A 15489-nucleotide genomic window follows, 5' to 3' on the forward strand; every position below is an offset into this window, starting at 1 on the left:
CGTCGCAAGAGGGGACGCGTGGGAGACGCCACCGTCGACGTCGTAGCCGTCGCGATGCCTGTAGCTCCTAGGACAGCGTCAACCTCTGAACGCCTCAGGCTCACCACAGGTAGGTAACAAGTGTTGTGTTTGCGAAACTAACCCCCGGCCACTAAACCCCGGCATGCTTCGCCACCACCTTCAACCACCAATTAACACCAACCACCCTTAAGAAAAACCAACACGGCAAAAATTTTTGCAACGACCTTAACCACCCCTGGAACCGCTTTCGCTAATTTCATCCACTCTGCTTTCCCAAAAAACCAGAAATTTGGATTTTTTGCAAATTCGGGATTTATGTGGGTCGCGAGGTATTTTCGTACGGGTGTGTTGCGTCCATTTCGTATTCGGATGGGTGTTACAGCTGCTATAACACCTCCAGAACATACGCGGACTGTGACATAAACTCTCTTCATTCTGGCTAAACTAGGAGCGGGCTAATTTTAGAACCCGGGTTTCATTCCAACGGGCTCGTATAAACAGTTTTGCGTGCGAATAGCGCATTCAAGATGATACAAAGATCTTTCTATTTTATCGAAGTTTGATTGGGGTTTAATTGCGCCGAGACGCTCGCAGTCAATCTACTTGGGTAAATAAATTAGGGGGCAATTAATTCGGTCGTACGGAATTATTTGCCTTTGCACTTGGTGAGGCCATGAGCTATTTTTAAATATCCGCGATGGATGACCCGACTTTGATTTTTTTATTTTTATTTGTCGGTTCGAACTTTCTTTCGTGTTAATTCTTGGTGTGTTGTTCCAGCAGTCACTTGTTTCTTGTTCTTGGATAAGCGTAAAAGCCCCCAGCCGCCGCCATGGACGCGATCAAGAAGAAGATGCAAGCGATGAAGCTTGAGAAGGACAATGCTCAAGACAAGGCCGACGCGATGGAGGGCCAGGCCAAGGACGCCAACCTCCGCGTCGAGAAGCTCAACGAGGAGATGAGAGATCTCCAGAAGAAGTTGGCCCAAGTGGAAGGCGACCTCACCTCGACCAAGAACTCGCTGGAGCAGGCCAACAAGGACCTCGAGGACAAAGAGAAGGCCCTCACCAACGTACTACCCCGTTCTCTCACAAAATCGTCTTCTAACTCCTTTTTGTTGTTCAGGCGGAGTCCGAGATGGCGTCCCTTAACCGCAAAGTCCAGCTCATTGAGGAGGATTTGGAGCGTTCTGAGGAGCGTCTGGCCACGGCTACCACCAAGCTCGCCGAAGCCTCCCAAGCCGCCGACGAGTCCAGCCGGTACGTACCGCCCCCATACCGCCCCCCAGACTAATTCAAATTTAGTATGTGCAAAGTGCTGGAGAACCGCTCCCAGCAGGACGAGGAGCGCATGGACCAACTCACCAACCAGCTCAAGGAGGCGCGTCTGCTCGCCGAGGACGCCGACAACAAGTCCGACGAAGTGTCGCGCAAGCTGGCCTTCGTTGAGGACGAGCTCGAGGTGGCTGAAGACCGCGTGAAGGGCGGCGACGCCAAGATCATGGAGCTCGAGGAAGAACTGAAAGTCGTAGGCAACTCGCTCAAGTCTCTGGAGGTGTCGGAGGAGAAGGCCAACCAGAGAGTCGAGGAGTTCAAGAAGCAGCTCAAGACGCTCACCGTCAAGCTCAAGGAGGCGGAAGCCCGGGCCGAATACGCGGAAAAGACTGTGAAGAAGCTCCAGAAGGAGGTCGACAGGCTCGAAGGTAGAGCTTGGAGGCGGTTTCGGCTTGAGGGCTGCCACTTCACAGTTTTGCTTTTGCAGATTTCGTGCTTCGCGAAAAAGCTAAATATCACAATATCGTGACGGACATCGACAAGACGTTTGTCGAGATGTCCTCGCTGAGCCAGCAAAAATAACACGTTCCTTCCCTGCTTTTAGTTAGTTCTTAGTTTAGGCTTTACCCTACATTTAACACTCCTGGCGATGCTTGCTTTGCTTGAGGTAGGCTTGCTGCTTGGGCTTGGAAGGGTTGGGGAGGGTTCTTTCTAACGTGGTTTTTATTTTAGACGAGCTTGGTATCAACAAGGATAGATACAAGTCGCTTGCGGACGAAATGGACTCCACTTTCGCCGAGTTGGCTGGTTATTAAGAGATCTTACGTCAGGTTCGTGGTCCGAAGGAACATCTGCTTTGGATCACCGAGAGGTTCTTTGTTTGCTACATACTTATTTCCGGTGTATTTATAATTTAACATCTTTTACATTGTTGTTCGGTTGATAGTGTGCCCTAAGCTGCTCTATGTTTGCGTTAGGAAACCTATGATTATTAAAATGATTATAAATAAAATGTAATATATTATTAGACGGTCTTTTATTTCTCCTACACACCTACATTTTTCCAAAAAAAGTTACAACTATACAGAACTATTTAAAAGCACAGTTAAATTAGACATTTTCTAGTACAATTAGTGTATTGTGTGTTGCATAACTACATGCGCACTAGTAATTGAATTATTTATTACATAGAAACGAGTAAAGTATTAATTTTTTTTCTGATTGATACAATATTGAATCATATTGCCTTAGTTACCATATGTCATAACACACTAATATTTCCCAAGGGAAATATGAAATGCTCATATTGTCCCAAGGGAAATATGAATCGTCATATTTCACTATAAATTTTTTTTATTTATTAATTATAGCAACAAAAATTATAACAATAATTTATGAACTAACAAAGTTGTTGCATTTGTAACGCTACTTTTCAGAACCAAAATAAAAATTGCAATTCTCAAAATTTCCGCTAAAACGGTTACAACCAGATACAAACGATGAAGAATCTTGTTCGCAATTCGTCAATGAGTTGGTCGTTTCCTTACTAAGAGCATTCAGTTCAGTTGCAGTCTTAAACGATCACCGACCCACGATCTTCGATATCGGAAGAGAACATATTCACCAATTCGTTCGTTCTGCAAGCGCCAAAGATTTCCATAATTAAAGCGACCTTCAAAATTACAGATGTAACAATCTATTCAATAGAGGAGAATCACAATGAAATTTTTACCTTATACATCAAAAAAATGTCATTAGGAGCTTCTCGCAAAAATTTTTTGAGCTGTTGTCGAGACACCTCTGATTTTTTAGGAACGTATCCTTTATTTTTATTCTTCACAAATGCTTCTACTTCATCGAACAGTTTAACATCAGTTTTTTCCCTTAAATGTAACATTGACCTTAGCATCGATAATTTGGGCCACAACGTATTTGGTGAATATTTGTGCGACTACGGATAGAATAAATTAGTCATACGTCAAAAATAACAAAAGTCATAGCAAAATACCAAATCTTCAAAAAATGCAAGCAAAATATTTTCGTCGACACCATTCACCGAATTTCCTCTTCTCCACTCTTGAAAGTCTTCATACACTTTACTGTAACCAGCTTTAGATTTCACGTGAACCAAACATTCACGGGCTTTCGCCGCTTGTGATAGCACGTAGTTCGACATTTCATCAATTTTATTTATGACAGGACGCGACAATCAAAGCAGCCAATATTTACAAACACGGCCCTTAGCAACGTTACCAATCCGATTAATTCAAAAATTTAGAATCCAATATTTTTTGCAACATTATTGTATCAATCAGAAAAAAACTATTGATTACAACACGGGAAATATGAATTATTTCCCTTGGTTGTCTATACATCCCTCGGGTTTAACCCTCGGGATGTAACTAGCCAACCTCGGGAAATATAGTATTCATATTTCCCTAGTTGTAATAACAGCTATAAAATTAATTAACACATAATATGGTTTCAAGTTATTTACAGAAAACTTTTCTTACTCTTGAGATAACAAAGTTCTTTGATGGCGTCATCAGAGACACAACTCTTTTTTAAATAAGTTGAAAAAGTCAGATTAATTTTTTTCACTATGTAATCAATCACCTAAGTAGCTTCACTGACGATTCATTCGTACACGTTTAACATTAAATTATTCACTGGTGTCCCTGAGAAGCTAAATTATCAAAAAAAAAAAAACAAATTTTACTTAAAAATATGAGAAAATCCGCAACATTCCATAAGAAACCAACAGAATGTGAAAGAAATCCGAAAAAGTCGTACAGAATTCGAAAGAATCGGGAAAAATCTAACAGGATCGAGAGAAACCAATGAACCTATGGAACTCCAGGAGCCCAAAGAACAAAAAAAAACACCAGGAACTCAAAATCACAAAGAATCGTAAGAACACGAAAAAGGAAAAAATCCTAAAAAAATTTCGAAAGAATCAGAGGAATTCAAAGAAAATTCGAGAAATTCGAAAGAAATCGAAAACTAAATTATCATATTTCAGTATCCTGGAGAATCCCAGAGCGATTCCAAGTGAATCTGATAGAATCCGAAAGAAGACATAAAGAATCCAAAATAATACTACAGAATCCGAAAAAACATCGAATATATGCAAGAGAATCAAGAAGAATCCGAGTGAATTCGTGAAATAATTCGAGAGAATCCAGTAGAATCTGAAAGAATGCGAGAGAATTAGAAAGAATACGAAAATAATCCGACAGAATATGAAATAATCTTACCTGATTCCTGGAAGACTGGAGATATTCCAGAAGGACCCAAAAGAATAATGCAAGAGAATCCGAGAAGATCCAACAAAATCAAAAAAAAAATCAGAGAAAAACCGATAGAATCCGAAAGAATCCGGAAAGATCCATATAAATCCAAGAGAATGTGAGAGAAACCGGAAAAATCTGAGAAAATCGACCCGAATTCGAAAGAATCAGAGAAAACCCGAGAGAAATTTAGGAACTTAAAAAACCTTAGGAATCCAAAGAACAAAAGAAACACAAAGAATGGGAAAACACGAAAAACGAAAAAATTCCAAGAACCGAAAAAATTTCGAAAGAATCCGAAGAAAATCAGAGAAATCTGAAAGAACTTGAAAACTAAATTATCTTATTTCAGCATCCTGGAGAATTCCAGAAAAACCGAGAGAAACCAAGGAACCTATGGAACTCCAGGAGCCCAAAGAACAAAAAAAAAACAGGAACTCAAAATCACAAAGAATCGTAAGAACACGAAAAAGGAAAAAAAATCCTAAACAAATTTCGAAAGAATCAGAGGAATTCAAAGAAAATTCGAAAAATTCGAAAGAAATCGAAAACTAAATTATCATATTTCAGTATCCTGGAGAATCCCAGAGCGATTCCAAGTGAATCTGATAGAATCCGAAAGAAGACATAAAGAATCCAAAATAATACTACAGAATCCGAAAAAACATCGAATATATGCAAGAGAATCAAGAAGAATCCGAGTGAATTCGTGAAATAATTCGAGAGAATCCAGTAGAATCTGAAAGAATGCGAGACAATTAGAAAGAATACGAAAAGAATCCGAAAGAATATGAGATAATCTTACCTGATTCCTGGAAGACTGGAGATATTCCAGAAGGACCCAAAAGAATAATGCGAGAGAATCCGAGAAGAAGCAACAAAATCCAAAAAAAATCAGAGAAAAACCGATAGAATCCGAAAGAATCTGGAAGGATCCATAAAAATCCAAGAGAATGTGGGAGAAACCGGAAAAATCTGAGAAAATTGACCAAAATCCGAAAGAATCAGGGAAAACCCGAGAGAAATTTAGGAACTTAAGAAACCCTAGGAATCCAAAGAACAAAAGAAACACAAAGAATGGGAAAAACACGAAAAACGAAAAAATTCCAAGAACCGAAAAAATTTCGAAAGAATCCGAAGAAAATCAGAGAAATCTGAAAGAACTTGAAAACTAAATTATCTTATTTCAGCATCCTGGAGAATCCCAGAAAAACCGAGAGAAACCAAGGAACCTACGGAACTCCAGGAGCCCAAAGAACAAAAAAAACACCAGGAACTCAAAATCACAAAGAATCGTAAGAACACGAAAAAGGAAAAAAATCCTAAAAAATTTTCGAGAGAATCAGAGGAATTCAAAGAAAATTCGAGAAATCCGAAAGAAATCGAAAACTAAATTATCATATTTCAGTATCCTGGAGAATCCCAGAGCGATTCCGAATGAATCTGATAGAATCCGAAAGAAGACATAAAGAATCCAAAATAATACGACAGAATCCGAAAAAACATCGAAAATATGCAAGAGAATCAAGAAGAATCCGAAAGAATCCGAGTGAATTCGTGAAATAATTCGAGAGAATCCAGTAGAATCTGAAAGAATGCGAGAAAATTAGAAAGAATACGAAAATAATCCGAAAGAATATGAAATAATCTTATCTGATTCCTGGAAGACTGGAGATATTCCAGAAGGACCCAAAAGAATAATGCAAGAGAATCCGAGAAGAACCAACAAAGTCCAAAAAAAATCAGAGAAAAACCGATAGAATCCGAAAGAATCTGGAAGGATCCATAAAAATCCAAGAGAATGTGAGAGAAACCGGAAAAATCTGAGAAAATCGACCAGAATTCGAAAGAATTAGGGAAAACCCGAGAGAAATTTAGGAACTTAAAAAACCTTAGGAATCCAAAGAACAAAAGAAACACAAAGAATGGGAAAAACACGAAAAACGAAAAAATTCCAAGAACCGAAAAAATTTCGAAAGAATCCGAAGAAAATCAGAGAAATCTGAAAGAACTTGAAAACTAAATTATCTTATTTCAGCATCCTGGAGAATTCCAGAAAAACCGAGAGAAACCAAGGAACCTATGGAACTCCAGGAGCCCAAAGAACAAAAAAAAACACCAGGAACTCAAAATCACAAAGAATCATAAGAACACGAAAAAGGAAAAAAATCCTAAAAAAATTTCGAAAGAATCAGAGGAATTCAAAGAAAATTCGAGAAATCCGAAAGAAATCGAAAACTAAATTATCATATTTCAGTATCCTGGAGAATCCCACAGCGATTCCAAGTGAATCTGATAGAATCCGAAAGAAGACATAAAGAATCCAAAATAATACTACAGAATCCGAAAAAACATCGAATATATGCAAGAGAATCAAGAAGAATCCGAAAGAATCCGAGTGAATTCGTGAAATAATTGAAGAGAATCCAGTAGAATCTGAAAGAATGCGAGAGAATTAGAAAGAATACGAAAATAATCCGAAAGAATATGAAATAATCTTACCTGATTCCTAGAAGACTGGAGATATTCCAGAAGGACCCAAAAGAATAATGCAAGAGAATCCGAGAAGAACCAACAAAGTCCAAAAAAAATCAGAGAAAAACCGATAGCATCCGAAAGAATCTGGAAGGATCCATAAAAATCCAAGAGAATGTGAAAGAAACCGGAAAAATCTGAGAAAATCGACCAGAATCCGAAAGAATCAGGGAAAACCCGAGAGAAATTTAGGAACTTAAGAAACCCTAGGAATCCAAAGAACAAAAGAAACACAAAGAATGGGAAAAACACGAAAAACGAAAAAATTCCAAGAACCGAAAAAATTTCGAAAGAATCCGAAGAAAATCAGAGAAATCTGAAAGAACTTGAAAACTAAATTATATATCTTATTTCAGCATCCTGGATAATCCCAGAAAAACCGAGAGAAACCAAGGAACCTATGGAACTCCAGGAGCCCAAAGAACAAAAAAAAAACACCAGAAACTCAAAATCACAAAGAATCGTAAGAACACGAAAAAGGAAAAAAATCCTAAAAAAATTTCGAAAGAATCAGAGGAATTAAAAAAAAATTCGAGAAATCTGAAAAAAATCGAAAACTAAATTATCATATTTCAGTATCCTGGAGAATCCCACAGCGATTCCAAGTGAATCTGATAGAATCCGAAAGAAGACATAAAGAATCCAAAATAATACTACAGAATCAGAAAAAACATCGAATATATGCAAGAGAATCAAGAAGAATCCGAAAGAATCCGAGTGAATTCGTGAAATAATTCGAGAGAATCCAGTAGAATCTGAAAGAATGCGAGAGAATTAGAAAGAATACGAAAATAATCCGAAAGAATATGAAATAATCTTACCTGATTCCTGGAAGACTGGAGATTTTCCAGAAGGACCCAAAAGAATAATGCAAGAGAATCCGAGAAGAACCAACAAAGTCCAAAAAAAAATCAGAGAAAAACCGATAGAATCCGAAAGAATCTGGAAGGATCCATAAAAATCCAAGAGAATGTGAAAGAAACCGGAAAAATCTGAGAAAATCGACCAGAATCCGAAAGAATCAGGGAAAACCCGAGAGAAATTTAGGAACTTAAGAAACCCTAGGAATCCAAAGAACAAAAGAAACACAAAGAATGGGAAAAACACGAAAAACGAAAAAATTCCAAGAACCGAAAAAATTTCGAAAGAATCCGAAGAAAATCGGAGAAATCTGAAAGAACTTGAAAACTAAATTATCTTATTTCAGCATCCTGGAGAATCCCAGAAAAACCGAAAAAATCCGCGACATTCCGAGTGAATCTGACAGCAACCGAAAGAAGATATCAAGAATCCGAAAGAATCCCAGTGAATTCGAGAAATCCGAAAATAATTCTAGAGAATCCAATAGAATCTGAGAGATACGCAAAGAACGCGAGAGAACCAGAAAATATCCGAGATCCGAGAGAATTCGAAAAAATACGAAAAGAATCCGAAAGTATATGAAAGAACCCGACCTGATTTCTGGAAGACTGGAAAGATTCCAGAAGGACGCAAAAGAATATCAGAGAATAAAAGAGAATCCTGAAAGATCTGAAATAATCCGAGAGAATTCGAGAAGATCCGACGGAATCCAAAAGAATCAGAGAAAAACTGATAAAATCTGAAAGAATCGGAAGGATCCATAAAAGTCCAAGAGAATCTGAGAGAAACCAGGGAACTTAGGGAACCCCAGGAACCCTAAGAACAAAAGAAACAAAGAACTCAAAAGACACCAAGAATCGGAAGAACTCAAAACATGAAAATATCCTAAAAACTGAAAAAATTTCAAAAGAATCTAAAACAATTCGAAGAAAATCCGAGAAATCTAAAACCAAATTATTATATTTCAGCATCCTGGAGGACCCCAGAAAATCGGAAAAGATCCGCGAGATTCCCAATGAATCTGACAGAATCCGAAAGAAGACATAAAGAGTTCGGAAGAATACCAAACAATCCGAAAAGAATCAAGTGTATGCAGGAGAATGAGAGCATCGAAGAGAATCAAGAAAGATCTTCAGAAAAAATCCAACAGAGTCTGAAAGAATACGCAAAGAGTGCCAGAGAATCGGAAAATATTCGAGATCCGAAAGAATTTAAAAGAATACGAAAAGAGTCCGAAAAAATATGAGAGAATGAGGGAGAATCTCGAAAGGTCTGAAATGATCCGAAAAGATCCGACAGAACTCAAAAGAATCACAGGAAAATCTATAGGATCTGAAAGAATCCGGAAGGGTCCACAAAAATCCAAGAGAGAAACCGGAAAAATCCGGGAAAATCAAGCAGAATCCCAAAGCATCAGAGAAAATCAGAGAGACAACAAGGAACTTAGGAAACCCAAGGAACAAAAGAAACACAAAGAATTGTAAGAATACGAAAAACGAAAAAATCCTCAAAAACGAAAAAACTTCGAAAGATAGTTCGAAGAAATCCGAAGGAACTTGAAAACTAAATTATCTTATTTCAGCATCCTGGAGAATCCCAGAAAAACCGAAAAAATCCGCGAGATTCCGAGTGAATCTGACAGAATCCGGAAGAATACGAAAGACTCCGAAAAGAATCGAATGTATAGAAGTGAATATGAGAACATCGGAGAGAATCAGGAAGAATCCGAAAGAATCCGAATGAATTCAAGAAATCCGAAAATAATTCGAGAGAATGCAATAGAATCTGAGAGAATATGCAAAGAATGCAAGAGAATCAGAAAATATCCGAAATCCGAGAGAATTCGAGAATAATTAAAAAAAAGTCCAACGGAATCTGAAAAAATACGCAAAGAATGCCAGAGAATCGGAAAATATCCGAGATCCGAGAGAATTTAAAAAAATACGAAAAGAGCCCGAAAAATATGAGAGAATGAGGGAGAATCTCGAAAGGGCTGAAATGATCCGAAAAGATCCGACAGAACTCAAAAGAATCACAGGAAAATCTATAGAATCTGAAAGAATCCGAAAGGGTCCATAAAAATCCAAGAGAGAAACCGGAAAAATCTGGGAAAATCAAGCAGAATCCCAAAGCATCAGAAAAACTCAGAGGGACACCAAGGAACTTAGGAAACCCAAGGAACAAAAGAAACACAAAGAATTGTAAGAATACGAAAAACGAAAAAATCCTCAAAAACGAAAAAACTTCGAAAGATAGTTCGAAGAAATCCGAAGGAACTTGAAAACTAAATTATCTTATTTCAGCATCCTGGAGAATCCCAGAAAAATCGAAAAAATCCGCGAGATTCCGAGTGAATCTGACAGAATCCGGAAGAATACGAAAGACTCCGAAAAGAATCGAATATATAGAAGAGAATATGAGAACATCGGAGAGAATCAGGAAGAATCCGAAAGAATCCGAATCAATTCAAGAAATCCGAAAATAATTCGAGAGAATGCAATAGAATCTGAGAGAATATGCAAAGAATGCAAGAGAATCAAAAAACATCCGAGATCCGAGAGAATTCGAGAATAATTAAAAAAAAGTCCAACAGAATCTGAAAAAATACGCAAAGAATGCCAGAGAATCGGAAAATATCCGAGATCCGAGAGAATTTAAAAGAATACGAAAAGAGCCCGAAAAAATATGAGAGAATGAGGGAGAATCTCGAAAGGTCTGAAATGATCCAAAAAGATCCGACAGAACTCAAAAGAATCACAGGAAAATCTATAGGATCTGAAAGAATCCGGAAGGGTCCATAAAAATCCAAGGGAGAAACCGGAAAAACCCGGGAAAATCAAGCAGAATCCCAAAGCATCAGAGAAAATCAGAGAGACACCAAGGAACTTAGGAAACCCAAGGTTCAAAAGAAACACAAAGAATTGTAAGAATACGAAAAACGAAAAAATCCTCAAAAACGAAAAAACTTCGAAAGATAGTTCGAAGAAATCCGAAGGAACTTGAAAACTAAATTATCTTATTTCAGCATCCTGGAGAATCCCAGAAAAACCGAAAAAATCCGCGAGATTCCGAGTGAATCTGACAGAATCCAGAAGAATACGAAAGACTCCGAAAAGAATCGAATGTATAGAAGAGAATATGAGAACATCGGAGAAAATCAGGAAGAATCCGAAAGACTCCGAATGAGTTCAAGAAATCCGAAAATACTTCGAGAGAATGCAACAGAATCTGAGAGAATATGCAAAGAATGCAAGAGAATCAGAAAATATCCGAGATCCGAGAGAATTCGAGAATAATTAAAAAAAGTCCAACAGAATCTGGAAAAATACGCAAAGAATGCCAGAGAATCGGAAAATATCCGAGATCCGAGAGAATTTAAAAGAATACGAAAAGAGCCCGAAAAAATATGAGAGAATGAGGGAGAATCTCGAAAGGTCTGAAATGATCCAAAAAGATCCGACAGAACTCAAAAGAATCACAGGAAAATCTATAGGATCTGAAAGAATCCGGAAGGGTCCATAAAAATCCAAGGGAGAAACCGGAAAAATCCGGGAAAATCAAGCAGAATCCCAAAGCATCAGAGAAAATCAGAGAGACACCAAGGAACTTAGGAAACCCAAGGTTCAAAAGAAACACAAAGAATTGTAAGAATACGAAAAACGAAAAAATCCTCAAAAACGAAAAAACTTCGAAAGATAGTTCGAAGAAATCCGAAGGAACTTGAAAACTAAATTATCTTATTTTAGCATCCTGGAGAATCCCAGAAAAACCGAAAAAATCCGCGAGATTCCGAGTGAATCTGACAGAGTCCAGAAGAATACGAAAGACTCCGAAAAGAATCGAATGTATAGAAGAGAATATGAGAACATCTGAGAAAATCAGGAAGAATCCGAAAGACTCCGAATGAGTTCAAGAAATTCGAAAATACTTCGAGAGAATGCAATAGAATCTGAGAGAATATGCAAAGAATGCAAGAGAATCAGAAAATATCCAAGATCCGAGAGAATTCGAGAATAATTAAAAAAAAGTCCAACGGAATCTGAAAGAATACGCAAAGAATGCCAGAGAATCGGAAAATATCCGAGATCCGAGAGAATTTAAAAGAATACGAAAAGAGCCCGAAAAAATATGAGAGAATGAGGGAGAATCTCGAAAGGTCTGAAATGATCCGAAAAGATCCGACAGAATTCAAAAGAATCACAGGAAAATCTATAGAATCTGAAAGAATCCGGAAGGGTCCATAAAAATCCAAGAGAGAAACCGGAAAAATCCGGGAAAATCAAGCAGAATCCCAAAGCATCAGAGAAAATCAGAGAGACACCGAGGAACTTAGGAAACCCAAGGAACAAAGGAAACACAAAGAATTGTGAGAATACGAAAAACGAAAATATCCTCAAAAACGAAAAAACTTCGAAAGATAGTTCGAAGAAATCCGAAGGAACTTGAAAACTAAATTATCTTATTTCAGCATCCTGGAGAATCATGGAAAAACCGAAAAAATCCGCGAGATTCCGAGTGAATCTGACAGAATCCGGAAGAATACGAAAGACTCCGAAAAGAATCGAATGTATAGAAGAGAAGATGAGAACATCGGAGAGAATCAGGAAGAATCCGAAAGAATCCGAATGAATTCAAGAAATCCGAAAATAATTCGAGAGAATGCAATAGAATCTGAGAGAATATGCAAAGAATGCAAGAGAAAAAGAAAATATCCGAAATCCGAGAGAATTCGAGGATAATTAAAAAAAAGTCCAACGGAATCTGACAAAATACGCAAAGAATGCTAGAGAATCGGATCCGAGAGAATTTAAAAGAATACGAAAAGAGCCCGAATAAATATGAGAGAATGAGGGAGAATCTCGAAAGGTCTGAAATGATCCGAAAAGATCCGACAGAACTCAAAAGAATCACAGGAAAATCTATAGGATCTGTAAGAATCCGGAAGGGTCCATAAAAATCCAAGAGAAAAACCGGAAAAATCCGGGAAAATCCAGCAGAATCCCAAAGCATCAGAGAAAATCAGAGAGACACCGAGGAACTTAGGGAACCCAAGGAACAAAAGAAACACAAAGAATTGTAAGAATACGAAAAACGGAAAAATCCTCAAAAACGAAAAAACTTCGAAAGATAGTTCGAAGAAATCCGAAGGAACTTGAAAACTAAATTATCTTATTTCAGCATCCAGGAGAATCCCAGAAAAACCGAAAAAATCCGCGAGATTCCTAGTGAATCTGACAGAATCCGGAAGAAAACGAAAGACTCCGAAAAGAATCGAATGTATAGAAGAGAATATGAGAACATCGGAGAGAATCAGAAAGAATCTGAATGAATCCGAGTGAATTCAAGAAATCCGAAAATATTTCGAGAGAATGCAATAGAATCTGAGAGAATGTGCAAAGAATGCAAGAGAATCAGAAAATATCCGAGATCCGAGAGAATTTAAAAGAATACGAAAAAAGCCCGAAAAAATATGAGAGAATGAGGGAGAATCTCGAAAGGTCTGAAATGATCCGAAAAGATCCGACAGAATTCAAAAGAATCACAGGAAAATCTATAGAATCTGAAAGAATCCGGAAGGGTCCATAAAAATCCAAAAGAGAAACCGGAAAAATCCGTGAAAATCAAGCAGAATCCCAAAGGATCAGAGAAAATCAGAGAGACACCAAGGAACAAAGGAAACACAAAGAATTGTAAGAATACGAAAAACGAAAATATCCTCAAAAACGAAAAAACTTCAAAAGATAGTTCGAAGAAATCCGAAGGAACTTGAAAACTAAATTATCTTATTTCAGCATCCTGGAGAATCCCAGAAAAACCGAAAAAATCCGCGAGATTCCGAGTGAATCTGACAGAATCCGGAAGAATACGAAAGACTCCGAAAAGAATCGAATGTATAGAAGAGAATATGAGAACATCGGAGAGAATCAGGAAGAATCCGAAAGAATCCGAATGAATTCAAGAAATCCGAAAATAATTCGAGAGAATGCAATAGAATCTGAGAGAATGTGCAAAGAATGCAAGAGAATCAGAAAATATCCGAAATCCGAGAAAATTCGAGAATAATTAAAAAAAAGTCCAACAGAATCTGAAAAAATACGCAAAGAATGCCAGAGAATCGGAAAATATTCGAGATCCGAGAGAATTTAAAAGAATACGAAAAGAGCCCGAAAAAATATGAGAGAATGAGGGAGAATCTCGAAAGGTCTGAAATGATCCGAAAAGATCCGACAGAATCCAAAAGAATCAGAGGAAAATCTATAGAATCTGAAAGAATCCATAAAAAATCAAGCAGAATCCCAAAGCATCAGAGAAAATCAGAGAGACACCAAGGAACTTAGGAAACCCAAGGAACAAAAGAAACACAAAGAATTGAAAGAACACGAAAAATGAAAAAATTCTCAAAAACGAAAAAACTTCGAAAGATAGTTGTTCGAAAAAAATCAAAGAAATCCGAACGAATTTGAAAACTAAATTATCTTATTTCAGCATCCTGGCGAATCCCAGAAAATCCGAAAAATCCGCGAGATTTCGAGTGAATCTGACAGAATCCGAAAAGTACGAGAAAATCCGAAAAGAATCGAATATATGTAAGAGATTATGAGAAAATTCGACCAAAAACTGAGAGCGTCAGAGAGAATTAGGACGAATCCAAAAGAGTTCGAGTGAACCCGCGGGAATCCGAAAATAATTGGAGAGAATCCTACAGGATATGAAAGAATACGCAAAGAATGCCAGAAAATCAGTAAAAAATTTGAGATCCGACCAGATTCCTTGGGATTGGAGAGATTCCAGAAGGATTCAAAAAAATCCGAGAGAATGAGAGAGAATCCCGAAAGATCTGAAACAATCCGAGAGAATAGGAGAAAATCCAACGGAATCCGAAAGAATACAAGAGACAATGAGAGAATCGCACCATTTTTCCGAAGGAATCCAAGAGAATCTAACTGCACCTAAAGAACAAATGGAATTCCAAAAACGCTAAGAATCAGAAAAATGTGTCAATAATCGGTTCGAAGATTATTTGTTTAATAAAAATTGAGACAGACGACAGTACAAAAATCAAGTTGAGTATTTCCTGGATATTTTACAGCCATAGAAGTGTACTCTAGATCTTTTTTGGAATCCAGTGTCCCCAGTGACCCTCTTTCTAAAGGTCATACATGGCAGCCATTCCAAAAGGTCCATCCACCCCTCTTCCTAGCATTAAAATCCTCCAAACTTTCATTCATAAACAGGTAATCATTCACCTGCATCATTCATGCTCTTCCCCTTATTCCCCGTTATTTTTAGTCGTCCCGGTCCCTTTATAGCCCTCCAAGAGCCTCCAGCCCCCTCCCCTGTTAATCCCCGACATGACATTTCATGTTCCACCAGGTGTAAAGAAAAACAAACACTCGCAATTAGGCGGAGCGTCACAACGCACATCTCCACAGGACAGCACCCCCACAATTCCGTGACGTCATCGAGCGTCGCGGCGCCTGCGCCGCAGTTTGTATTGATTCCATCCG

The 15489-nt window shown here is 37.9% G+C and overlaps 1 protein-coding gene across 2 annotated transcripts; it reads left to right on the plus strand.

The window, feature by feature from the left end:
• On the plus strand, positions 1-2322 carry LOC135125302 (tropomyosin-1). 2 transcript variants are annotated; one of them, XM_064050770.1, is made up of 5 exons: positions 1-109; positions 802-1093; positions 1147-1280; positions 1326-1723; positions 2028-2322. In XM_064050770.1, exons 2-5 carry the CDS (start codon positions 854-856, stop codon positions 2108-2110), a joined length of 855 nt encoding a protein of 284 aa, XP_063906840.1. In that variant the 5' UTR covers positions 1-109; positions 802-853; the 3' UTR covers positions 2111-2322. The 2 variants fall into 2 exon arrangements, with proteins under 2 accessions (XP_063906840.1, XP_063906841.1); XM_064050771.1 differs by having other exon boundaries at positions 4-109; positions 805-1093.
• The last annotated feature ends 13167 nt before the right edge of the window (positions 2323-15489 follow it).

This window comes from Zophobas morio, unplaced genomic scaffold, assembly GCF_036711695.1.
Source record: "Zophobas morio isolate AGI-343-1 ecotype UQ-CSIRO unplaced genomic scaffold, CSIRO_AGI_Zmor_V1 ptg000008l, whole genome shotgun sequence".
Classification (NCBI taxonomy): domain Eukaryota; kingdom Metazoa; phylum Arthropoda; class Insecta; order Coleoptera; family Tenebrionidae; genus Zophobas; species Zophobas morio.

What these genes read in the sequence shown, in the direction of transcription:
- LOC135125302 (XM_064050770.1), top strand. Translation starts at nt 854, where the DNA reads ATGGACGCGATCAAGAAGAAGATGCAAGCGATGAAGCTTGAGAAGGAC. An exon ending in GCCGCCGACGAGTCCAGCCG is followed by an intron (nt 1,281 to 1,325) that starts GTACGTACCGCC and finishes ATTCAAATTTAG; the next exon opens with TATGTGCAAAGTGCTGGAGA. An exon ending in GGAGGTCGACAGGCTCGAAG is followed by an intron (nt 1,724 to 2,027) that starts GTAGAGCTTGGA and finishes TTTTTATTTTAG; the next exon opens with ACGAGCTTGGTATCAACAAG.